This window comes from Coturnix japonica, chromosome 14, assembly GCF_054131305.1.
Source record: "Coturnix japonica strain WE chromosome 14, WE-NBRP24, whole genome shotgun sequence".
NCBI lineage: Eukaryota > Metazoa > Chordata > Aves > Galliformes > Phasianidae > Coturnix > Coturnix japonica.
Window position 1 is genome coordinate 1,191,603 of NC_140676.1, and position 26,436 is coordinate 1,218,038.

A 26,436-nucleotide genomic window follows, 5' to 3' on the forward strand; every position below is an offset into this window, starting at 1 on the left:
ATGATCAGAGCATTAAAAACATCTTTTATTCCCAAGGTCGTTGGAGGTGGAGGAACCACTTTGATGTGTCACTGCAATGGACTTTTCCAACAGAAGAAAAACAGCAGAAATACAACTTAGTAGAAATTACTCGATTACATGCAAAGAACCTTTCAGGATGGAGTAGGCAGCACGGCAAATGATGAATTCTTTCAGATCTCTGCAATGTACATGGAATCGCTCCACATGCTGTAAGTTCAGCAATGGAAAGTAAAATCTGAACCGTACTGTGAAGGTTAACCTGTTTTACGTCCTTAGGCCTGCTGATAGAACAATGTTATTGCAGGATGGAAAGCACATGTAAATGAGTTACTATCATCTTTAATTACATATGCAGCGTTACAGTGTGACACATACAAGCCTCATCTGCATATTTCCTGTTTTTTCAGTTCCTAAATATCAACTTGCCTTCTTACTGTACTCATACAAGTGCGTTTTACAACACCGAGCCCTCAAACCCTGCCTTGGCCACTATACAAACTCATTTTCCATTGCAATTTTGTGTTTAATCTTTCAAAATTTCCAATTGTCCTCCCTGATACTTGCATGCCCTGTATATTGTATTCCCAGGCTGGAGTTACGGATGCCAAGCCAAGCTTGGCTCCCGGTGTGCTTTGCTGCCATACAAAGCACTGCAGCTGCAGGACAATGGCAATAGGCACACAATTAGCCCATTCTTTAAAACTATTTGTTTAGCCTTTTCCGCCCTACCATCAATGGGTGATATCTGCTGGCTCATAGCGCCCTGCTCATGTTCTTAAGGCCCGCCCTTTGGAATTAAGCTATTCTGTATATGGACTGTGTCAAAATTGGTGATGTCAATTGGCATTGGTGATGTCAGATAGAGGTAGTTTCCAGTGAGGAATCTACCCTACCAAATCCTGCCAGCAGTGGTTTAGCATACCCAAAGGTAACTCCTGTGAGATCACCTCAGAAACAACTGTCCCCAAGGAACAAATCTGTTTCTGTGTGTACATTCACTCACCTTTCCCTGGTAAGAAAACACATGTGAATGTTCATCTTCTTTTTTCCTTTCTTCCCTTTGCCTTTTGCTCTTCTTTTTTTTTCCCAAGCAAGCTAGAATAAATGGTCAGTCTTGAGATATTCATCTACACTTGCAAAAGCATTTCCTTTGGCTGAGCTGAATTCAGATTTTGTCAACAAAATTCCACCTCGCTGAGTCACAATTGTGATTTTTTCCCCATTAGCACCCATTTTCACAGCAGCAGATGAGGAACAAGGAGCAGAAAGCACTGTGGCTGGTTCACCTTGAGCCATGGAGGGTGCAGTGCTGTGCCACTGCCAAGTCCTCCCCAGGCCAAGGGCAACCCAGACCCAAAGACAGGAAGCTGCAGAAAGTTGCTTCTGCTTCCAAATACCTTCATAGAGGTGAGGGAGGTTTATAATAAACCACGTGGGCTTACAACACCAACAAAACCAAGTCGTTCGTTTTGGACAAACTCTTCCATTTTGATTGCAAGTGATTTTTAGTCAAACTGCAAGGCCCCATCACTGGACAGGTTACGTTATGTTCTACAGATACCAAATAATTCCTAATAAGGAACATTCTGGGGCAGAGAAAAAAAATGAATAAGCTCAAGATAGTACATTTTCCAGAACTTTGAGAGTAAATCCCTGTGACAGTGCACTCCTTGCACCCCCACTGCACCGCACGTGTGAATGCAGCACTTCCACACCGTCCTGTTTTGTAACAATTTTGCACAGGGCATCGGTCACAGGCGGCGATCTGGAACAAGATAGAGGCGTGCTGCAGTCTGAGCCTCTTTGCTCCCCGCATCACACCACTTTCCAGTTCTATTGCCCCCATAAGACCACGCAGGGAACTAACACAGGTAGCACAGGAGCAGATTTTGCTCCTGCACCTCAGTCCTTCAGCTCTGATGTCGTCTAATGAGGTTGGGAGCAGAGCTGGATGAAATGCTGACAGAGACGCCAGCAGCCAGCCTCCACCCACAGCACGGAGATGCTATCTCACACCAAGCACTCGTGTCTTTACTTTTTTACCTCATCTCGATTTTTTAAAGGATCGCTTCAGCCCTGGGAACACTGTAAATAAAGCTGAGCTCGAGCAGCAAGCACAGTCCATTTCAGCTGGCTCTCAGGAAAACAAGAGGGCTAATTATACTATAGTAATTACCTGAAAATTATATGTATGTTGTTTTTCCACCAGTCGATACTGCTATTTTTGAACTTTGCATTGTTCTCATGGATTGCTGGAGTCATGCTGTCTCTGAACGGTCTTCATGTCTCATCATTAGCTTAGCCTCTGGTTTGGAGAGGGTTGAGGAGTTCAGCTGCAGCACATGCTCTTTAGCCCAGGTCTTTTGTGCTCTCCCCTTCAGCACATCCTCAGCTGTGTTCTATCTGAGAAAACATTTCCATTTTAACAGCCTTTTGAGAATGGATTCTGAGATTCTGCCTCCACAAGAAGGTTTCAGTTTGCTTCATCTCCTGCCCTGGGTGTGGCACTTTATTGTTGTCTATTTTTTGTTTCAAGGGCAGCCCATAAAAGCACCTGACGAGCGAAGGCACCGCGCAGGTGAGTGTCACACCACACTCCCACAAAGGGAATGCTGTCAAGCAGCAAGGACAGGAGAATGGGAATCTGGAATTCTTGGATCATTCCCAAATAGATTCCTGCCATACTGCCTGCCTTTGACCACGTCATGGAGTGAAACGCTCTGCTTTATGCAATGGGGACGACGATAATAGGAGATATCTCCCCGGCCTGCTGGAAGGAAATTTATTAGTGTTTGGAAAGTACTTTGAGATTCTTGGATGAAAGATGGTGGAGCTGGAATGCTGGCAACATTAAAATAAGTTGGAGTCATCTTAATATTTATTGCATCCAGTGCTTTCATCTTCAAAGCTCTTTACTAGCGTCAGTGAATTAACAAAGAAAAATATTAATGAAGATCATATTTACCCATAAAATTGTTCTCCCAAAGCATATATAAATAGGAAAATTTAAGCATCGTCTCCAGTATAGCGCATTAAATCCCCACTGGTGTTGTCCATAGCAAGCCTACTTCGAACCGTGAATTATTGGTTTGTGCTTTTAATGAGCATAATTGGACCCTAGGCCTAATCCAGCAGCACTGGAGTCACTGGGAGTTTATCACTGATTTCCAGGGGCCAAAATCGAGGCCGCTAAAGAAGAGGGAGAGCGGTGGTTAGAGAACAGCTCTGCTGTGCTGGGGTGTGTGTGTAGGGCTGCGGTGAGTGAGGGGTGGCATCTCACACTGCCCAACATATTTTGTGTTGAAATGGGGTTTGTTGGGCCTTCAGAATGGGCTGCAGAGAGCTCAGAAGCACGTTGTACTGCCAGGAGTGAGACACAGCAGCCCTAGATATGCACTCCTTGGTATAGAAAACTGAGGCATCCCAGACTAAGCTCCCCAAATGTTGCTTGCAAGGAATCGTGGACTTCTTTTCCCTCAGGTATATTCTTACTGGCAAAGACATCACCATCACATCACCACTGTGAAACACAGCCCGGCAGTTGACTGAAAACCAATAAACAAAGCAGTCCTTCCAAGTGCATTATCTACATTGATTTCAATCCAGTGCTTAAAGAACAGCCAGGGCTGTTCCCCCCCTGCCTTTACATTTCCCGGCCACCTTCCCCACCTCAGCTACAGAGATAAATAACACCAGAGAAGCAGTGTTCTGCTCTTACTCTGTCCCTGTTTTGAGTCCACCACATTTCCACAGGTCTCCTTCAGGAAGCACAGCGTCCCTGGGATGATGAACTCGGATACAACCCAGAACATAATGGGCTATCATTGATCTTTTATAAATCCATGGTGCGCTCCGTAGGCTCTGGAGGTCATTTTAGGCAGCCCATCAGCGTTCAATAGCAATCTTTCTGTTCGGAGTGTTTTCTGCAGGCCGATAAGAAATACGCAGCTGCCAGATGTGCTTCCCACAAAACCAAAACAGTTCTGTTTTCTCCCTGTTTAGTGCGAAAAAAACACATGATGTGTGAAGTGTTCTGCAGCCCAGCCACGTCCAGGCTCTACTGCTGCTCCTTCAGAGCTGGCCGAAGGCTTCACAGCTATTCACAGATTGTATTGTCCCAGTTAATCTGCTACACAACGACTTGCAGGCAAAGCTTCAAATCCAGAGTCCAGCTCTGGATAGAAATCAAATGTTACCTTTGGGAAATATGCTTATTATTAGTGTCAGGCACAGCTTTTGGTTTACCTCCAATAACTCTGCTGAATTATCTGGGGTTTGTTACCATTGCTTTGTGTGTGTGTCCATGTAAGCACGGTGGGGTAGATGGTTTTTCAGCAGTTACTGTTTCTGACACTGCCAGAAGAATCTATAAGAACTGATTATTTTGCACAGCACCTAACACACAGCTAAGGGAACCCCTCCTGCTGTAAGGTAGCAGTGTCTGTAGGACAGAAAAACACCGGTGCAGGAGGCAGGATTTCTATGGACAAACTGCATTTTAATGACAGGTAGGACTGACACCCAGACAAACAGCCAAGGCCTTTTCCTTGCCACGTGATCTTTTCATAATCTTCAGTTTCTCTTTTAGATCAACAGGTTCCTCTTTATTTGTCACTGTCAGCCCCCAGCACAAAGGGCCTTTTGTCTACAGCTCTGACCCAAACACAAGATGTTTTGTCCGTTCTTGGCCATATGCTTTCTGATGGACTAATGGGTTTCCAAGCTATAGAGCAGAACCTTGACCCCAGAATGGGAGATGCCTGTGTTTTGACGTCGTAACTTATCCCACGCAGCCCCACTGACACCAAAGCACTCCAAGCAGGGACAACCCAAACCAGCTAAACACACGGCACCAGCACCCCTGTGACAAAGGCAGCACACACTGCATTAGGAACTGGGCAAGCCACAAAGCTTAGAGTCCCACCACAGTTTCCTCGTGCTCTGCTCCCTCTGCCTTGACACAAACAGACTGCAGTAGAACGCCATGTTGTGGCCATACATTGCTGAGATATAAGCAGCATTAAACAAAAGTTAGTTTTCTCAGTTATGCTGCAGCACATCCCCATGTTGCTCTCAGCCCACCTGATGGAGCAGGGTGAGGAAAGCTGCCAGTGGGATGAAACTTGCTGCTAACATTCTGCAGCTGAACACAGGATGAAAGGAGCCCATGCCTCTTGGCTGGCACTTGCTCCAACTGTCACAGAAACCCTTTTGTTTTCCACTGAGAGCAATGCAGAGCCACATTCCTACCTGTCTCCCTCAGGGTGTGCCTGTGCCCACTCTGCTGCATCAATAATATGAGTTTTACTCAAGGTAAACCTGTTCCAAAGCTCTAAAGCATCCTCTTGAGAGACCCAGTGGGTGCTGGTTTAAGGGATCCTGCTCTCTACTAAGTATGCTTTCATTCTTTTCCCCATATCATTTTTCCCCCCCAGACATTTGTACATGAATGTCCGCCCCAGACGGGAGCATGAGACCCATTGCAGCTGAGAGCCACTTCTCCACACACTTAGCAGAGCTCATGTGGTTCTGAGAGCTGAGCCTTAGCATGCAGGAGCTGCAGGGCAGGGAGGGGTGGCTGAGAGCCCCTTATCTCCCCATCCCTTATCAGAGCCCCCAGCTGTGCCACTACAGCAGCAGAGAGGAGGGGAGGAGGTGAGAAAGAACTCAAAACCAGACAAATATCAGGATGTGACCCTGCAAGGTGCTGTGAGCTTCCAGCCACAACAGAGATCAGTCTTTTTCCTAGCATTCCTCAGTGATTTCCCTACGGTAAGGAATAAACGCATGGATTTAGCATGAGACCTAAAAAGCAGAGTTGCACAAGATCCTTTCAGTTTGATCCTCCACCCGAACTCTTTCAAAACAGTCACTTCCCTCTTCCTGTTGAAATTTCCTTTTTTCAAGTCGAAGCCTTTAGCTGGAAGGCCTTTTGTCTATTAAAAAAAATCAGCTGCTTCTACCATTTTTTCCTATTTTCACACAAAACATCCTGCTGTTTTCTTCCACCCAAGAACAAAAATCCTTCAGACAATACCAAGAGCTAATGGCACAACTAAGCCAGCCATAGTTAAAAGCCATCCCAGAGCAGAGCTGGGGCTGGGTATTGGGAAGTGTGGGTATTAGGGAGCTGTTGTATCAATGGACCCAGAACATGAGCTGGTGTACAAAACCATCTATATGCAATGCTAATAGCCAGAAAGCAGAAAGAGAGTTACAGAAAATATAACAAACAACCCCCAGCCACAACTGTGGACTTCTTGCTTGTGCAGCAGCAACAGAGCATTGCTTTGCTATCCAAAGCTCTGGGTCTGGTTTTAGCAGCAGCTTGCCCATATTCAGGGCACTGCATACCACAACAAACTGGAGTCCATTATTTGAGCCTGCTGCTCTCATCAGGAGCCACAGTGCACACAGATGCAGCTCTGATTAGAGCCTGCAGCCCCTTATCAGCCGTGCAGCCCCACAGCCCGGGACCTTGTGAGAAACCCATGGGGCTGGGAATAGGTTGGAGGCCAGAAGCTGGGCTCCACTCAGCACCGGTGCTGTGGGGACACCAAGTTTTGCCTTGTGCTGCTTCAGGGCTTTACACAAACAGCAGCTCAATGAGGGACCATCCATCCCAAAAAATACAGAGACCTGGGCAAGCTCAGACTCACTGAGCTGCTCTGCCACCAGGGACACAGCTCAGGGTCATGCCCCACACAGCAGTAAGAGCCCCACAGGCAGAGCTGGGCTGGGCCCCCCATATCCCTCACCCCTCGCTGGAGCTCACAGCTCTCCATACAAGCCCCCATTTGCTCTTGGAGCTTGTTTGCTTTTCTTTCAAATACTTCCCTGCCTGTGGACATTTTGAAGAAAGAAAATTAAATAAGATGAATTTAAATCAACTCCATTGTTTTCACTAAACCAAACTACAGAAAGGGATCAGACCGGGGCTGCAATTTGCCACATCTGTTCTTTTTATGCATTGTTTTACCGCCAAGAATTTCATAAAAGGTGTTACGTAACTTCATATTGTATCACATACTCGGCGTGTTTCCACAATTAGGAGCCCATGTGAGCACTTTGGATCTTGCCCTGAGTTTTCCCATCCATCTTTTGGCCCAGCCACAAAGATGGGCTGTAGTTGGGTTTTCCTCCCTTCTACAACACTTAATGGCCAACCTCCGCTGTGACTGTGCAGCATGGATCACTTCTGCATTTGCTCTCATAGCAAGCGTTGTTTGTTTGCATCCTCCACACCGTTCAGCAGGATAAGGAGGTTATATGGATGACCATGGTTATGTATAACCAGGCCATCTGAACTCAAGACAATAATGGATCCATTGTCTGCAAAACACTGCAAGACAAGCATTAAAAAATACATTTGCATTGAAAGCTGATGATGGACGGTTGGATCCAGGGGCGGAAATAATGCTAGAAAGCAATTTCAGTGCTTATAAAGTGCTTATAAAGCTGCCTTACAGCACTCCTCCAGCACTGAGTGTGACCATCCACCTGCAAGCAGGAGCTCAGGGCTGTGAGCTGCGCACGGAGGGGACGTGGTCTGCACTGCAGTGCAGGTGAACCTCTAAGAGCTTCGGAAATTTCCAGCCTGGCACTGCTTCCATGCACCGCTCCATCCCTTCCTCCTGGGTCGGATATTCTGCACGCAGATCCTAATTTGGATCGTGGCTCTGGAAAACTTGATTAGAGCTGTGAAAATGGAATTTTTATTAGGGAGAGCTGAGCTTTTGCCAAGGTTTATTTTTCAAGGGAGTAGGACCTAATCCTCGAAGTCGTTCCAGGGCTGTGCTATTCTGGATGCCCTCGTGATGGTTTATGGCAATTACGCAGCCAGACCTGGTCCGACGGGTAATGTTTGCTTTGGACAAGTTGCTGCAGATGGCAAGCGACTGCAAATGTACTTTTCAGCCCAGCTCGGGCATCACCGAAAATGCAATTTTTCCTGAGCTGTTTCTTTTTCTCTTCATTTTACACATTACAGCTGTGCTGCCAAATCCACACTACCTGAAAAGCATTTAAAGAGAACACAGAGCAGCGGATGGGTGCTGGGACAGAAGCCTGCTGGGTGCAATCACTGCATAGATAAGTGATGCCAGGAGAGAAATTTCTGCCCAGTCAAACCTGAACCCCTGTTTAGGTGATGCTTTGCATGGGAACCCACAAGGCTCAGAGCAGCCCTCCAGAGGGGCTTCACCCCTCCCAGCGAGCAGCAGCCAGACGATACCAAGCTGTAAATCCAGGAATGCATGGGAAAGGAGCAAATTAAGACGTGCTATACTTGGCAGGCTGCTTTGTGAGCATAGCACTTGGGAAAGGTGACATTAACGGCCCCAGCAGCTGAAGGCTGCCTGCTTCCAGAGCCAGGGCAGCAGAAGCAAAGGATTCCCAGAAAGCATCCCTTCCTCTCCTTACTCCTCAGGTGCAGGAGCTGCAGTGGTGCAGCCCATTGCACACCGGTAGCAACTAGCACTGATTCATAGCAATGGCAGAGGGGCAGCTCTGGGCAGTTGGACTGCAGACACATCACTGCTGCCCCAGCATTGAGGCTGCAGAGCATCTCTCTGCCAAACGCCCGCACGGTGGCAACAGTGGCTCAGTTCCACAGGAAAATAATGAGAGTTCATTTGTTAGTGTCAAATTCCACCACTGGATGTGCGTGCCCAGCTCATAAGGCCCCAGTGAGAGCCCTGCTTTGAAGCGGGGCCGGTGGCACCAGGTGCAAAATATTCAGGAGGAGAGCTCACGTGCATGCAGAGCTGGGGCCACAGCTTCATTAGGAGCTGGGAGGAGATCAAAGGAAGGAGTTTTGAGCATAAAAAGATGATAGTGAAGGGGGAGAGGATGGGAGATGAAAGCTGCAGCGTTCACTTTGCTACATGAGCGTAAATGCAGGATTTATGCAACTGCACACCGTCCTCCCAGCCACGCCATACAGAAAGCCTCGTTAGCACCCAGACCTCCATCAGCCTAATTAAAGCCAGAGCTGATTGCATGCAGGCACTGCAGCTGCCCACCTTCAGCTCGATCCCTTCCCTGACCCACCTGAGTGAACCCTGAATAGAGCAGCCCCACATTGCACTGCATAGATAACCAAGCACTCGGGGTGAGGGCAGCAGGGCCTCCAGCCAGGCAACAATCACATCTGGGGGATTTACCCCCCCAAAAAAAGGCTGTTGAGGTGCAAAGGAGGGGCTGGGCTGTCTCACTGCTGCTGCTCATACCACATGGGATGCACAGAGAGGAAGGAGCCCACAGCGGGGTCCGGAGCCAGGCAAATTTTGGGGCCCCTCCCAACCCAAAGTCTCTGTGCAGCTTGTCCTATGGATCTCACGCAGCTCTCCCTCACAGCCAAACACAGCTGGGACCCAACTGACAGGAGAGGGGTTTATTTTTCTTCCTTGTCACCAACAGCAAATAGAAGCTGAAAATCCAAGAGCCATATAAAATGAAAGTGAATACTTTTTAGACACTTTGTGTTGAGTTGTGGGTACACATGATGCCCAAGACGTTTGCTAAAGTAGAGTCTGTACTTGCATTAGGACAGAGCATCCTTAATTATCTGTAGTGCTGCCACCGGGGAGCCCCCAGCACAGGGTCAGCGACCTGCTCCCACCTGACATCACCATTTCAAGGCAAACTATTCCAGCTCCTTCAACTCCCTCTGCTCAGAGCTGTGGGATCTGGACACAGGACAGTGAGTCCCCACATCCCCCATTGCTCTCCTGCCCCAACATCCCAAACATCAGCACAGACAGGGCATGTTTGTACCCCATACTGCATCCCTGAGGGGTAATTTGGGAGTTTCCATGGGGGTTGCACAGCCGAAGCCCATCTGGGCACGGGGAACGCCATCTCCTGGCATCCTGCAGAGCTGACCCCACTGCACTCAGGTGCTGCAGACCCACATGCCATTGCATCCAACTTCAGCACAACAGCTTGGAGCACATGTCAGGACCAGCAGCAGAGCTCCAACCAGCCGCTGCCATTTTGAGATGCTCTGGGGCTGTCTGACATTCGTATTCCCTCCAAAAGCAGCTTTGCAAAACATCTTCCAACCAAGAGGTGACACAGCAGCAAAGCCCAGAGCAGACAGCGTGCCATCACCACCCCAAACCAGGCCTGCAAGCAGCCCTACGTGCAAGAGGGAGCAGCATATGGGGAGAAGCACTGGCCAGGCTGCAGGTCTGCTGCTCAGCTCCTCGGAGCTGCTCTGCCACTGGCCTGAAAGAACAACTCCATCAGCTGCAGCACACAGACCTTCTGCTTCTCCCCATTCAAATTCATCACAGGCTCAAGTACAGGCACTCCAGGCTTTTTCCTGCTTTAATTATTTAAAAATCCTAACTCTGCCCGTTTATTTTGGTGGCCTATTACTGCTTCCAACTATTTTAAGACTAGGAAAAAAATTAAATAATAAAAATGTGAAGCCTCTCCCTCATTGTGCTGCTGAAGTTTAATTCACTCTAATTATTTCATATTACTTAGACTATAATAGTTTCATAATTTCTAGTATATTAAGCACTTAATACGTTGTGTCATTTGATGTCGCATATTAAATTCAGCAAAGTACATTTTAATGAGAGCTAAGTAGTGTGCAAATATTAATACAAGACAAGGAGTGGGTTTTGCGCCCACGCTGCTGGGAGATGTGCAGGGTAGGTGAGCACTGGTGGGGTCCCCAGTCTACTATGGGGAGAGCAGAGGCTGGGAGGGGTGGGCATGGTGATGGGGGGACAGCTGGGTCCCCTATGGGTTGCAGCAGCTCTTTGGGGTGTGATGGCGCTGCACTTAGTGCTGCCAGCAATGCTGTGCTTCCCACCATGGGCAGAGGCCCAGGTCAGGCTCCTCCATAGGGTCACTTTGTGCCACATCCCAAGTGACCCGCAGCAACCCAACCAGAGAGAGGAGAAAGAAAGCACACAATGCAAGATGCTGCAGTCTGCAGAGAGGCCCAACTGCTTCACCCCCACAAGCTGGCAGCCTCTCAGCCTGCAGAGCCCCATCCTGACTTCTTATCCATTTCTCTTTCAAAGTTCCTCCAATCTCTGCATCCCTTCCGTGTCCCAGCAAGAAAACCCCTCCCTGTTATGCTCACCTGCACGCACACGAGATGCCATTAAGGTCAAGCACTGCAACTCAACTGACGTCCCCAAACAAACCACGGGAGTTCTCCTCAGAGCAAAAGCAAAGCTCCAAGGACAGAAGGGAGCCCAGGGGAGGAGGTTGAACTGCCACCCGTTGGTTTTTATGCCCCCTCCCTGCCCCAGGTGCTGGCGATCCGCTCCCGCTGCCCAACGCGCCCAGCTGAGCCCAACCCCGGGCTGCGGAACCCACCTGGAGCCGAGCGGGGCTCGGGCCGCGCTGCCCCGACGGGTTGTTTGGGGGGGGGGAGCTGCTCCTCCGGCTGCGCCCACGCGGTGGCGGCCGAGGCCGCGGAACTGCAGCGCTTCTCTCGGATGCGCAGCGGCTGCTGAGCGCGGCCGATCCGCGTTCTGGGGTGCGTGACCCGCTGGGATGGGCATCACGCGGCTCCCCCCGGGCCGTGGGGCATCCCCGGGGCACAGCGCTGTACCCGCAGCCCGGAGAACCCCCTGCCCGAGGCGCAGCCCCGTCCCAAACTCTCCTGCCCTTCCCCAGCTCCTCAGCTCCCCCGGGCCGCCCCCGCCGCGCTGCACTCGGGTGTCCCGCAGAGTCGCGGCGCTGGGGATGGGAACTGGAATTTCGGGCTATAAGGTGCGCAAACCCCCCTCCCAACCAGCTCCCGGAGCTCATTAATGTGATACTTTCATGTGTGAAACGAGCATATAAATGGGCATTAATGAGCTCCCGGCTGCGGTGCGGGGGAGGAGAAAGGAGCGGGGAACTGCGCGGGGTGCGGGCGGCTGCAGCGAGGGCAACTCGGGCTGTGCGCCCCGAGGGGGCGGCCCGCAGCCACCGACCCCCCCACACCCCCCTTCCCGCACGGAGCAGGCGGTGCTTAAAGTCGGCTTTTATTAAAGAACCAAAATCCCGTACAGAGGTGGTGCCCCCCCGGAGTCGCGAACCGCCCGTTAAAGTGCTGTCACATCCAGAAATGTACGGGGGGGGGGAGGGGGGAAGGTGAGGCAGGAGGGGGCCCGAGGGAGGAGGGGGGTGGGGGAAATAAATATACATCATAAATAAATAAAAATCCAACAAATACTGTACCAAGAGAATCACAGTACATTTATATCCATTGCACATAGCCACGTTTGTTTCCAGTCTGGACAAGGGCGGAAGAAGCGGACACACAGGGAGGGGGGGAAGGGGGAGGACGCGGAGCGGGGTGGGGGGCCCGGGGGGGTCCCGCCCTATTGCCAGTCCGAGAGGGCCGAGCTCCGAGTCCCCTTATGTACACGTGGCTCCTCGTGGAAATGGCTTTGCGTGGGCTCTGCCCTGGGCTGCGGCGCGCCGCGGGGCTCATGGCTTCGGGGAGGGAATGGGGAGGGTCCGGGGGGGGGTCACTGGGGCAGCAGCGGCGGTTTGAAGGAGCAGTTCCCCGTGCAGTGCCGCGGGGTCAGCATCTTGCAGGAGAAGTGGTGCAGCGCGTCGTGGGCCTCTGCAAAGCGACACCGGCGTCAGCCCCGGCCCCACCGACGGGGAGTGGGGGGGGGGGGTTGGTTCTGACCCCGCGTTAGACGGCAGAGCCCCCCCCTCCTGCTCCGGTACCTTTCAGTTTGTGTTGGATGGCGTAACGCGCTTTCCGCTCCTGGTCCAGCTCGTTGCACAGCGTGTCTGGAGCGGAAGGGGGAGCATCAAAATGAGCCGGAGGGAACGGCCGTCCCGTCGAGGGGAGCGGGTAAAGGGGAAGGGGGATTGTGGAGGAACGTCACTCCTCGGCCGGGGGTTTAACGGGGTGGAAGGGGCAGAGCCCGCGGGTGGCTCGGGGAGCCCAGATGGAGAGAGACGGAGTGTGGAGTAAAAGTACAATGAAATAATGAGAGGAAATAATAAAACGCGATCAGACAAATAAAAGAATAAAAAGAATAAGAGAATTTAAAAAGAATAAAAGAAAAAAAAAAGAATAAAATAATTAAAAATAATGAAAAAAAATAAATAAAACCAATGGAAAAAATAATAATAAAAGATGTTAAAATAAATAAAACGATGAAATGAAACGAAACGGGAGGGAAAGAATCGCGACGGGGCCGCACCTCGGACGATCTGCAGCTGCTGCACCATCTCCTCGCGATACGCCAGCTCCCTCTTCATCTGGTCCTGGAAGTTATCTGCGGGCACAGCGCCGTCAGTGCCGCCCCCCCCGGCCCCGGCCGCAGGGAGGGGCTCCCCCGGTACCTTTCAGGCTCTGGAAATCCCTCTCCAGTTTCTTCCTCAGCTCCATTTGTTCCAGGACGAGTTTTTGCAGTTCGTCTGTTGAAAAACACGCGGCGGGGTTTTGGGGGGATCTCGAGCTTTTCCATATGGAGCGGCTCAGCGCGGCGCTAATCGCATTACATTGCATTAATCACAGGAGTTAATCACTCCTGCGGAAAGCACGAAGACCTCGAGCCGCGATGTGGGGCCGGGTTGGGGGGGTTTGGGGGGTTCCCTTTACCGTCGGGTCCCGCAGCGACCGCCCGCTCCACCCCACGGGGCCGCCCCCAACTCACCTCGGGCCAAGTTCTCGATGTCCTTTTCCACCAACTGCGTCGCCGCCACCTCCATGCCGAGCTCTTCTCCTGCGTTGGTTTGGTGGTGGTGGTTTTATTTCGGCTCCGTCCGCACCGTCGGGGGAAAGGGAGGGGGGGGGGTGGAAGGGTGTTGGGTGGCCGCGCAGCGCCCCGCGGTGAGGACTTACCTCTGTCAGTATTTACAGGGCTGGGATGCGAGACGCTCCTTTGGTCCTGATAGGATTTTCTGGTCTCTAAATCCTCTGCTGTCGAGTGATTGTCTTCTTTATCTTGCTCTTAAAGTTAATAAACCGATTTTCAACCGTAAGCAATGAAAGTATGGTCCTGATATATCCTTAATTACATAATTAAGGACAAAGCCCTCGTTAAAACCTTCTTAGAGGACATCCTAATCGCTTTGCCGTTGGAAAGTAGCTTGCTGGCAGCTTTGCCCCTTCGGGCGGCCCCCTCCCGCTCCCCGAGCCCTCCCGACGGCCGCTCCGGGGGCATCCCCGGGCCCTGCGGGCTCCTCGTCCCGTTCCCCCTCCAAAATCCGTTCGCTGTCTTTTTTTCTCCCGAAAGCCGCCAAACGAAAGCGAAGCTCCGGAGGCCCCCGCCGGGTCCGTGCGGCGCCCGATCCCCCCCCTCACCCCCGCGGTGCGATTTACCCTTCGCTTCAGGGGTGCAGAGGAAAGCGGCTCCCAGGGACGCGGCGGCTTTCAGTGGCTGCAGATGCTCCCCCCGCTCCGGCGCGTACACCTACAAAACAGCGGGTCAGGGCTCGGCTCCGATCCCGAGTCGTTCCCCGGCCCCGGCCCCGCACCTCGTAGGCTCCGCCGCTGCTGCTCCGCTCGGGGCTGCCGTCGGGGCCCCGGCTCCCCTCCTCCGCCGACACCTCGACCCCTTTCTCCTCCGGCCCCTCCGCGGCGGGGAGCGGCTCCTCGGGCGCGGGCAGCAGTCGGGGCGGCGGCGGCTCCCGCTCCTCCGCGGGGGCGGCGGTCTCCTCCTCGTCGTCCTCGGGGAAGCGGTTGGACTCCACGTCCACCTCGGGCTCCTCGGCCGTGTCACCCCCGGGGGACAGAGAGCGGTAACTGGAGCTGCCCTCGCTGAGAAAGTCCGGCGAGAGGTAGCCGGGCGCTCGGGCCGCAGCCCCGCCGTACGCCTCGCGGGTGCCGTAGAGCTTGGCGATGCTCTCGGTGTCCTTCACCACCGGGCGGAATGCGGACAGGTAACTGCCCTTCCTGGGCAGGGGCAGCGGGCCCAGCAGGGCCTCGTCCCCGGAGCGCTCCTCCTCGCCGGCCGCCCTGGACAACGCGCTGGGACAGCGCTCTCCGTCCGCCCCGGAGCCTTCTTGGGGTGTCGCGCTGCTCCGCCCGCTGCCCGACGGTTCCGAGCCCTCCAACTCGCCGTGTCGCCCCGACGGTTCCGCCGCCGCCGCCGCAGCCGCCGCCGCCGCCGCCACCACCACGGCCGTGGCCGCCGCTTTGGCCTGGCTCTGCGCCGGGTAGGGCGGCACGGGGAGGCTGCCGGCCGCCGGCCAGAACATGGGGAACGAGGGGTACACGGCCGCGTCCTTGGCGGCTCCGGGCTGGTGAGGCGGCTGTGCCGGCTGCGGGGGGTGCGGGTGCGGGGGGCCCCAGAACATCCCCGACGGCAGCGCGCCGCCTTTCCCCGCCTCGCCGCCCCCCGCCCCGCCCAGCGCGTCCTCCTGTTTCTTGGGGCAGAGTCCGAAGGCCGCGGCCGGGAAGCCGTAAGGATGCGGGAAAAGCGGCGGCGGCAGCTTCTGCAGCATCCCGAAGCCTTTGCTGGGCACCGGGATCACCGGGTAGCTCCGCACCGCGCCGGTCCCGCCGTGCCCCCCCGCTGCCCCGCCGTGCCCCGACGGCAGCCCCAGCGCTCCCCGCTCCCCCGGCACCTCCTGCCCGCCGCAGCGGAGGCTCTTGTGCGCGGGGGGCAGCTCGGGGCCGGCGGGAGGCGGGGGGTGCAGCGGGGCCTTGGCGGCCGGAGAGCCCCCCCCGGGACCGCCCCCGGCCGCGCCCTGCAGGGAGAAGGTCCGTTTGCGGGTGCCGCCGTTGAACATGGCCTTGACATCCTCCCAGGCGTGCGACAGCTCCTCGGTGGCCGTTTTGTCGCTGAGCTTGAGGTGGCGGCGCCACGAATTGAAGTTGGCGGCGTCGGGCTGCGTGTATTTGGAGTCCGGGGTGCGGTGCGAGTGGAAGATGAACTTGTTGGGGGAGAAGTACATGCTGCAGTAGCTGCACTTGATGCACTTGGCGCGGGAGCTGTTGTAGCGGGCGGGGATGAAGCTGCCCCGCGAGCCCCAGGCGCACTCGTGCACCACGTCGAAGGCGAAGTTCTCGGGCAGCTTGGGCGGCTTGTGCTCGCCCAGGAAGGACTTGCAGAGCCGCTCGGCCTCCCGCTTGGTGATCATGCCGCAGCGGCGCGACGAGATGGGCATGGCCCCGGCCCTCCGCAGGATCTCCAGCTGCACGGGCGTGCACTGCACGCAGGTGATGCCCAGGGCCACGCGCCGGTTGTGGATCTCATTGTAGCTGTAGTTCTTGAGCAGAGTGTTGGAGATCTGCGCCAGGCACAGCCGCTCCTGCCCGTCGATGACCAGGGACACGATGGGCACTCCGTACAGAGAGGTCTCACCCACTTGGTTGGGCTTCAGGGTATTGGAGCCCTGGTACGGCTGCAGCTCTTGCTTTGAATTTGGGGAGGAGCTTGCATCTCTCCCGTTTCCCAGCTGACTGCCGATCGCCTCCATTCCCCCCGAAAACGCCCCTGCAAAACAAAATAGAGGCGAAAGGCGTCGGTGAGGAGCGCTCCGGGGGCCCCTCCGGTCCTCCCCCCGCTCCCCGGCCCCCAGCACCGAGCGCAGCCGCGGGGACGTTCCCGGCTGCGGCCCCGGAGGGCTCCGCGCGGCCCCGCACCGCACCGCACCGCCGCTCCGCAGCCGCGGCCAAGGGCGTCCGAACAGGAGACGGGATGGGGATGGGGACGGGGACGGGGATGGAGATGGGGACGCGGGGGCGCGCACCGGTCTCTTTGTGCCGTACCCCAACGCACCGCACCGCAGGGAGCGCGGAGCGGCTCCGGCCGGGCCGAAACTTGGAGCCGGGGCCCTGCAGCCGCGCGTCCCCGGGAGGCGATTAGGGGCGGGGAGGGGGATTATAGGGGCCGGGGCGGGCAGCCCCCGCCGCACGTAGCAGCAGGGAAGAGAGGGAGGCAAATTGGCTTAACGAGGAGGGCTGTAAGCGGCTTCCGCGCTCGGTGCACGAAAGAACGGGGGAACCGCTCCCCAAATCGCTCCCCGCACCGCCCCGCACCGCCCCGCACCGCCATCACTTACCGCGGCGCGGAGCCGGGATGGACGTGCGAGCGGCCCGCGCTCCTCGGGGTTAAGGGCCGCCGCTCATCCGCCGCCCCGGGGCCGCTCATCCGCCGCCGGGAGCGGTGCGGGCCCCCCCGGCCCCCTCCTCCCCGCGGTGCGGTGCGGTGCGGTGCGGTGCGGGCGTTCAGCGCTGCTGCGGGGCGGCCGCTTCCTCCGTGTCCGCCCGGGCGCGATGCAACAAGAGCGAGTGGGCAACCGCGCCGCCGAGGGAGGATCCGGATCCGTACTTGGAGCCGCCGCACATTGATCCGGTGACAGCTAAAATAACGGGAAGACACACCCACTTAGCACCAGCATATTTACATTAACTGCCTCCGGGACCCCGCGGCCGTCAATCACCGATGCGCTCCGCTCAATCACGGCGCGGCTTTAAGGCACAGCGGAGCGGGGCGGGGGGGCTCGGGGGGCCGCCAGCGAGCGGGGACCCGCCCGGGTCTGCCCGAGGTAAGAGCGGGATCCGCAGCTCTCCGCGCATCTCTTCGCCCCTCCGCGCATTTCCGAGCGTCCCTCCGCGTTCCGGCCCGCGCCGCCCCCCGGGGTTCGTTGTAACGTACCGGTGGGAGCGGGATGCAACGAAAACCCTCGTTCCCGGGGGGGTCACCGATAGGGCCCCAACGAATCTTCCCCTTCCTTCTCACCGCCGTTCCCCCTTTTCTCCGTAGCCGGGATGAGAGCTCCGCCCGGGGGGTGAGGATGCGCGGATGGGGGACAGAGGGGCGGTAACGAAATCGCCGGGAGGAGGCGGAGGGGGGGGCGACGGCCGCGGTTTTTCGTTCGCTCCGGGGGTCCCCTCCACGGCGGCGGGACCGGAGGCCGTAGGAACCGGGGAACCGCTCCGGTGGCCTTCGGTCCCGCCGGCGTGGAAGGGCCCCCCCCGGCTCGTCACCCCCGCCCTGGGTGGGTTGGTCACGGCCACATTAATTAAACTGTAATTAATCATCATGTCCGGCCGCGATCGGCGCAATTACACTGATCAAACAGAAGTTAATAACGGCGCGCATCGCCCCCGGCTATCGCTTTTACAGATATATATTTATCTCTCTATATTGTTGTTTATTATTTATGATTATTTTATCCCGCTGCCGCGGGGATGCGGTGCGGAGAGAAACGCGGCCCTGGAGCCGATCCCGGCGCTGTGTCCCCGCTCTGGGGCCGCTCCGCGCAGCCCGAAGGCGGCTGCGAGTCCCCGCAATTATTTGGGTGCGGGGCGCCCCGTCGGGGCGGGGCGGGGAGAGAAGCCAAAGGCTGGAGCTGCGGGCTCGGCCTTCCCGCAATGACCGCAACCCGAGCCGCTAATTATCCCTCTATTTTTTTTTCTTTTTTTAATTATTTATCCCCGCTCCTCCTCCAGCCGGCAACTGAGTTGAAACCCTTCGGAGCTGCCGCATCTCTCACCGCTTGTTTTCGTGTTTGCGGGGTGGACCCACGGGTGGGGGGTTAAACACGCGGGGTACCCACGTTGTTCGCTGTGCCCCGGCCGGCCGCAGCCCGGCGCCCCATCCCCACCGGGGGCACCTCACGTCGGGGGGCCCCGAGGGGCTCAAAGCCGCGGCTCCACCTCGTCCCCCTCCGCCGTCCCCGCAGCACCGCATCGCCCCGACAGCGCGGAACGGCCGCGGCCCCTCCGCTCCTCGCCGCCTCCGTTATCTTCGAACAGTTGAATTGACTGCAGTTTTTGTCAGTTAATTAGGTTTAATTTACATAATTAGTACAGTATAAAGAGTATTGGGGATAATCAGGAGGTACGTCTCGCTTACTGTGTAAACACGGATTCGGAATTAAAAATCAGATGTAATTAAGGCGTGTGCGCGCGGCTTTTAATTGTAATGAATTTCTAATTAACGCTCAACGATCGTCGCACGCGGGAGCGGGGAAGTTTGCGGGGCTCCCCCGACCCCCCCCCCCCCAACTCCCACCCCCGGGGCTGCGCGGTGCGGGGCGGTGCGGGGCGCCCCGACGGGACCCACGGGCCGTTCCGCTCCCGGCTGAGCCCGGCGGATAATTTCGGTTAAAACTTATGGAGCCGTGGCACGGGGGGGTGGGGGTGGAGATAAATAAATAACCGCCCGGAGACGGCCGCGGAAGGACCCTCTCTGCCTCTCCCTTTCCCTCCTGGAGGGCTGTGCCGAGATTGCCACATAAATCACGGCGGTCTAATTCAGTGGAAGTTTAATAAACGCCTCCTATTGGAAATGAATGTTCCCCATTTAACAGTTGTATCAGCACCATATAAAACCATGACCCCAATAAATTTAATTTTAGAGGCCGATCAATCCGGGCTTCTCTCCATCGATCCGCAGCGGTTCTGCGTTTACGGCCCCTTCCGCGGCCCTTCGCGGGGAGCGGGGGGGTTGGGTGGGGGGGGGGGGAAGGAGCGCTTCGATCACACTCTTTATTAGGAAAAGATTGCTCCGAGAGGCCTGAAAATTAAACGGTGACATTTTAATTACTGGACATTGACAAAGGAAGCGGGCGGCGGCTCCCTGCGGGCCGGCAGAGCTGCGCCCGCCCCGACGTGCGGAGCGTCCGCGGGTGCGCAGAGATACGCGGAGGGGTGAACAGAGCTCCGAGACACTTTTCCCTTTTCCCGGTGCCTGTCTGTGCCCCCCCCGGCTGTGTATCCCTGATGCCCCTTCTGTGCTCCCAAGCATCCGCTCCACGCATCTCCACTCCGTTCTTCTCTCATCCCCCCCATCACCCCTCCACTTCTCTCTCCGCTGCCCCTCACCTTTCGCCCCCCACCCTCGTTACGTCCCGGCCCAATTCAGCCCCATCCCGCCCGGCCCGGAGCAGGAGGTGCGGGGGGACTGCGGAGGAACGCAGCGCTCACGATCGATGTCCACAATTTATCGATGGGGTTAAAGCAGCGCCGTGCGCCCGGGGCAGCAATTAGAGGCGCTGAGCAAGGCCGAACCGAACCGGGCCGTGCCGAACCTGCAGCACCGCAACTGCGCGGGGCCCGACCCGCAGCTCTGCCCCCACCGCGGGTAGTTCTCCTCCCTCCATCCATCGCCCTTAACATCTCCGGGCCGACAAACCTCGACCTCCCCGCAGGTCGCGGGGTTTGTGCGGAGCGGCAGCGCTGCGGGAGCGGGGAAAGAGGATCCGTCCGTCCGTTCCCAGCTGCGGATTTCGGCGGGGATCGGCGCCCACCTTCCAGCTTTTTATTTTTGCTTTATTTCTATTCCCGTGCGCCCCTAATATCTGACCGTATCGAGCTGCTTTTTTCTATTGATGGATTTATTTATTTATTATGTTTGATTTTTCCCTATTCCCCAGACCTCGCTCCCTGCAGCCCAGAATCGCAGCACCATGAGCAGCGCTCGGCTCAGCCCAATGAGTTGGTGCCCCCGGCTGAGGGTCCCCACCGAAGGCGGAGGATGGGGGTCCCCAGAACAACCGCTGTGACTCCGGACCCCTTTGTCACGGGGTGCAGCGCTGTGGTTGGGGTTCAGGTCGGTCCTGCCCGAGGGGGAGCTGTGCGGGATGGAAGGACGAGGAGGAGCAGGCAGAAGTTCGCTGTAGGGATGTGGATGGCGGTCTCAAGCCGCCTGCAAACAGCCCCGCACAGCTTAAGAAGCTTCTGAGCGCCTTCCTACAAAGGGGGTCCTGAGCGCCTCACTTTGCAGCTCCCAAATTGCCGGGGCAGCTCCCGGGGTTGGCATCACCCCCAGCACCACCTCCCTGCATCAGAGCCGGAGAAGCGCCCTGTGCCCAGCCCCCTCCCTTGGCAGCCCTCGGTCCCACGTTCCCCGCTGCTCGCAGGGTCGGTGCCGGCTCCTGGATGGCGGAGCAGCGCACGGAGCCGCTCGGAGCTGCTCCATGGGTCGGTGGCCGCTGTCTGTCCCTGCCCGGCAGAGGGGACGCAGCCCTCCGAGCCGCCTCCTGCTGAGGGTCCCACTTTCTGCTTTTATTTTTTGCCAGATGTCTGCACACACACACACACACACACACACACACACACGCACAAACAGCTTTCCAGGCTGTTAGCCAGAAAACAAAGAGTGACACTTCGCCTTTGGAAAGCTGACAGCGGGACGCACACGGACACGGGACGCGAGAAACTCAAGGCGTTCTGCGCTGTCCCGGGCTCGTGGGACGAGTAAAGGTCACGGGCAGAGGGAGCTGAGCGCATCCCGAGCCCTGCTGCCCTCACACAGCTCCTGTGCGTGCCCACATCCACGCGGGGCGTTAATCCGCACTCGGGTGAGCGGGACGCGGCCGCAGGGTGTAACAGCGCTGCGTTTTCTTCGAGCTTTCTGGCCAAGGAACGCCCCGATTCCGGCTGCAGAAAGATGCGCACGGAGCACGGATGCAGCCCATCCCTTCGGGGAGCAGCGATCTCAATCGGGTCCCACCCAGTGCTTTGGATCCCCCCAGGGCACAGCCCAGCTTTGCTTCTACCGACTTCTTACCTGAACCCGAGGGAGAGGCTTTTTATCCAGAGAAAGCCAATGCGAACCGCAGGAGATGAACAAACAGGAGCTGCCCGCGGTCCGCATGGCTCCAAGGGATGAAATTTGTCTCACTTTAGAAAGAGGACCTGAAGCTACGGCTGCTGTTGACTCATTCATTGCTCTGTTATCTGCCGGGGAGGCGGTGACATCAGAGCAATTAAGATAAACTTTTAGTCTATAAGTTCATGCCTGCAACCCCTGTGCTTCAAAAGAAGACAAATGATCCCTCCGAGGAAGGAAACAAAGTCTTTTCTGAAGGACCATTTACGATTTGCAGGGACTGGGGAGGAATTTTTCACTGTTTTTTCCCTTAAAGCTGCTGGTATAGAATCCAATACCTGAGCTTTTCTTTTAGCAAAAGTTTATTTCTAATGCAAAAATGAGCAAACAAAACGCCCACCCTCCCTCCCTGCCCAAGCCGCAGCGGTGCCCAGTTTGCTGAGCAAACCCTCAGCTCCCACTTTTGCCTTCTGCCCTTCACTCCTCTGCTGTGGCAGTGCCTTAACATAAGGACTGATTGTGTGCCAACCCATTGTGAGAACGTACACAGCGATGGCAGGGACAGCAAACACACACTGGAGATGCTGGAAGTGCTGCTGCTCCATTGGGATCACAGCCGGGTGCTCTGCATGATGGCAGTGAGTGGTGTGTCCCATCTCTCCCCATAGAGTACATGGGGATTAGGGCACCTGGGTGCAGCGCTCCCCCCTGGCTCACACCGTGCCCCACATCAGTGGCACTGCTGTTGTGTGCAGGGGGCTGCTGTGTGCTCCCAGCCATGGGGAGATGAGCGAGGGAGGCAGAGAGGAGGGAGCCACAAACTGTGACTATCAGTGCAACCCACAGCCTGAGGGCAAGCAGCACTGCAGCACTGCCCTGCAGCACAGGCTCTGTCCCTGCGATGGGATGCACCCTGGTATGGCAGCAGCACTGTGACACCACTTGCCATCCAAGGACACCACGGCCAATGCCCCTGGAATGCTTGTATTGCAGAGGGAAATCGCCTCTTCCCAGGACAAGAAACTCCACACTCTTCCTTCCTCTTTTTCTTCTTCTTTTTTTTCCTTAAAAATCCCAAACCCATTTCAAACAGACATTCGTGGATGTCCACACTCCCCAGGCAGCCAACAGCTCCTCCTGCAGCCCTGGGAACAGTCTGCTGGTCAGCTGTACAACAGCAAAACAAACAGTTCAAAAATACTCTGGAGCCACGAAATATACAATACATTCAATAACACAAAAATAGAGATATAAAATACTCGCTTTAAGGCTGTGTACAGTTTAACTGAAGATTAATTTGAGGATGTTAAATGAGAAAAACATGTGAAGGGAATTCCTTAACGTGTCTGCGCGGGAGGGAGGAAGGCAACAACAAACATCCTGAAAGGTTTGGTTGATTTTTAGCACAATATGACCCGGATGGGTGGGAGCCCAAAGCTTTGTCCCATGACCCAGCAGCTCACGGTGCGCCATGGGCTGAGCGCCGCTCCTCCAACGTCCTGCACACCCACATGGACACCACCTCTGCGTGGCCGTCGTCGTACTGCACGATGAAGGGGTGGCCCTGCAAAGGGGACAGGAAGGGTTAGCCAACAGACACAGCGCTCCATGCAGGAACTGAGAGAGTTTATCTCATTCGTGTTTTAGAAAAAACTCACTGGAACATTCTGTGGTTGCAGTGAAAAAGGGATTCCAATCAGTGAACTTTCAGTTGGATGCGTATTATCCATGTTCACCATTTAAATAGAAAGGAGGAGGTTGGGGGGACATGAAACTCTTCACTGAGGCCACTGACCCACAGGTTTGTAAAGGTCCACAAACAGCTCCTCTGTGCGACTTCAACATAACATCACAACACAACTTAACCCAACCCAACCCATCCCAATCCAACATCACCCAACACAACAAAACCCAACCCAACCCAATCCAAACCAACAAAACCCAATGTAACCCAACATAACCCAACATAATCCAACCCAACCCCATCCAACCCAACCCAACATAATCCAACTGAACCCTGTGTCCAAAGGAAATTGTCCAACTGGGTCACACTCCAAATTGCTTCCCCTGCAGGGTAGAGCCTGAATCACGCCACCATGAACACACACTCATAGCAAGGCCATGTTCACATACATTTGCTCCCTTGACTTGAGTCAGTACAAACCCCACCTTACCCTGTGTGCACCCTTCACTCTTAGGGTTGTCTGAATCACACAGAAGGTGCCACATCCCTCCAAGTGTTACAATGCAGCTGCAGCAGGACCGGGTGCAGCCTGCAGTGGAGGCACACATGAGCTGGATGTGGGCTTTGGAGCCAGTCAAAGAAACGGAAATCTCACCTATGCATAACCCCAGTGGGCCTTCATGAGAAGCCACAGTGGGAACTGATGTATGATGGAAAGAAGGATGGCCGTGCAACACGCTGCCCCATGGAATGGCAGGGCTGTTACAGGCTGAGACACCTCAGAAAATCGGAGCAGGAATACAGCGTTCAGTTTCGGCAGCCAGCTTAGGCAGCTCAATCTGGCCCCATTCCTAGAGATGGGAACATGCCATCTTCGGATGAATCTCAAATGAAGTATAAAAATCCACAGGAAACCAAGTACCGCAATTACATAAATGGCTGAAAGAAAGCAATCGCCAGGAGAAACCATCACAGATGATGAAAACCTCTCCTCCAAATCACTCAAAAGCAGCTCGGTTTTTGCAACACTAAACTTCACAGCTCTTGCAAGCAGCGCCTTAAAGTAACCAGTGTTGATGTAGGGACCCTCAGGGACAATGATGCAGTACTGGCACTGCAGTGTTGGGCGCTCCATGCCTGCAATGCTGGGGTCAGCAGGGCAGGATGGCACTGAGCGGAGCCACGAGGCAGCACCGGGTTGAACACAGCACCATAAATGCTCACAGTGCCAGCACAAAGCAGTAAAACACTCTGCAGTCCAGGGCTGGAGAACAGAAGAGCTGCAGGAATAAAATATGCCGTGATCTACACCATGGAGGGAGGAAGTGTGAGATGTTTCAACCCTCTGGGATGGCTGCATTCATGGGATGCCCTTCCATGGGCTTTGGGCAAAGGCAGTGCAAGGAACAGGCAATGCACAAGGCAGGGTGAGCTCAGCACACACACAACACAGCAGAGCCCAGCCTAAATCCTTCCTCCATCTCAGCTCTCTGGGGTCCTGGACCAGAGCTGCCTGGGTTAGAGGAGGTGCTGTGGGGCTCACTGCCCTGCAGGACACCAGGACTGCTCTGTGCAATCCCTGCACAAGCAGGGCTGGTTTGTCACTTGGCCTTTAACTGTTCTCACATCACAGCCTCTCCTGTACCATCCCAGTGGAACAAATGGGACTCCTCCACTGTGTGAATGGAGAAATAACACAGTAAGAGGCAAGACTTTGCTAACCAACACATAAAGGTGGATGCAGTGACTGCTGGGAGCAAGTTGTTCCCTACACCTTCAGGAACTCATTCCCACAATGCTGCACAGAACAAACATGGAGATGCAAGAGCTTCCAAAAGCAAAGTCAGCTCCAGGAACTCGCTCTCCATGCTCAGATATTCAGTGCTTCCCACCAGGCTCAAGCCACAAGCCCTGACCTTTATCTCAGGCCTCTGGAACTAAGCATCACTCTGCCACTGCGATCCATCTTTCTAAATTTGCTCTTTGTAACTGCTACAGAAATGAGTATTTTCTCCCCCCAGTATTCAATCTTTTATTATTATTATTGGGGAAGCAAATCGGTTCCTTTCAGCCATTCTGGACTGCAGAGGAACAACTCCACATTTGTCAGCGCTCTGAATTTTGCACCCACGTGGACACACGTGAGCTCTGCTTGGGAAATGGCCACCGAGGAGCACTCCCACGGGTACCACAGCCCATCTGAGAGCCTGACGATGGCAGCAGCCAGCTCGATGCTACAGCAGAAGATGGATGAGCTTAAAATGATGCATTTGAGTACACAGATGCTCGCGGCACTGAGCATATGGACAACGTCTCTTCCCTCCCAACACCTGGCTATCAGAAATCTTTAGCTTTGGTCCTGAATGTCTAACATCAGGAACAATGCCACAGAAAGGCCACAACTTATTTTTTACCCCTTCCTGCACGGACCCTATGGGTTTAGTAAACAAATGAATTGTGAAATACTGCTGTTCTTTGAAATGCTCCTTGATTTCTACCCAGGGAAACCATTCAGAAGGAGCACAACCTGCACCCCAGGGACAGGATCCTGCAGATATTCCATGTACCTTCCAGTGTGACCTTCACAAAGCTGCAGAATCTCCCCCAGCATATGGAAAAAAAAGGAATACGCGGCTTCTGCTGCCTCGCTGAGTGCTGAAAGAATCAGCATGAGTGTGTTTTGCACAACACCGTGGTATGGTGGGTGCAAAAGTGCATAGTAAAGTAAAGGCTTATTCTAAGCAACACAGCCTAGAGGTACCCGTCTGGCCTCTTAAACAAAAAAGCAGCCAAGGACACCAACGAGAACTAAGGAGAAACAACGGAGCCCACAGACAAGGAAGAGCAGATGCATTGGGGCAATTAAAAAAAAGCTATTAAAGACAGTCCGCTTCTCCAATGAATCTCCTTTACGATGGAGAGACTCCCCGCAGAGGAAGGCATCTCACGCCTGGTATATCCATGCAGTTCAGCTACTCCCAACACACAGGGGAAGAATGCAGGCTATGAGGTGTTTAAGATGTCAGCGAGCCGTGCTGCTCACCCCCTCTGCTTTGTTTTGTGGGGTTACTCCATGGAAAACCCCACATTTTACACACTATTCTTCCTAGAAATAAATTTAATTTGAAACCACTGTTTGGGTTTCTCTCATCTTCCACTGCTCCAGAGAGGAATCTTCTCAGACTATAATACCAGTGGGACCTGGACTGGTGGGCAGCCCCTCAGTGTGCTCAGGTCAGG

General features: G+C 55.0%; 2 protein-coding genes across 6 annotated transcripts in view; both read right to left on the reverse strand.

Annotated features, from left to right (window-relative positions):
* Positions 1 to 2,881: 2,881 nt before the first annotated feature.
* SKOR1 (SKI family transcriptional corepressor 1) lies at positions 2,882 to 17,902 on the reverse strand. The gene is made up of 11 exons (XM_015873208.3): positions 17,610 to 17,902; positions 17,014 to 17,313; positions 14,482 to 16,445; positions 14,327 to 14,417; positions 13,847 to 13,954; positions 13,659 to 13,727; positions 13,345 to 13,419; positions 13,203 to 13,277; positions 12,718 to 12,783; positions 11,126 to 12,607; positions 2,882 to 4,015 (listed from the first exon to the last, which is right to left on the reverse strand). The coding sequence occupies exons 3-10, from the start codon at positions 16,426 to 16,428 to the stop codon at positions 12,510 to 12,512; spliced, it is 2,529 nt and encodes an 842-aa protein (XP_015728694.2). The 5' UTR covers positions 16,429 to 16,445; positions 17,014 to 17,313; positions 17,610 to 17,902; the 3' UTR covers positions 2,882 to 4,015; positions 11,126 to 12,509.
* A 3,954-nt stretch (positions 17,903 to 21,856) lies between these two features.
* MAP2K5 (mitogen-activated protein kinase kinase 5) overlaps positions 21,857 to 26,436 on the reverse strand; it is a 107,686-nt gene continuing 103,106 nt past the window's right edge. For all 5 annotated transcript variants that reach the window (XM_015873308.2, XM_085515201.1, XM_015873306.3 and 2 more), the window contains one exon: positions 21,857 to 23,076. In XM_015873308.2, coding sequence (XP_015728794.2) covers positions 22,972 to 23,076 — 105 coding nt within the window. In that variant the 3' untranslated portion in view covers positions 21,857 to 22,971. The remainder of the gene's footprint in view (positions 23,077 to 26,436) is intronic.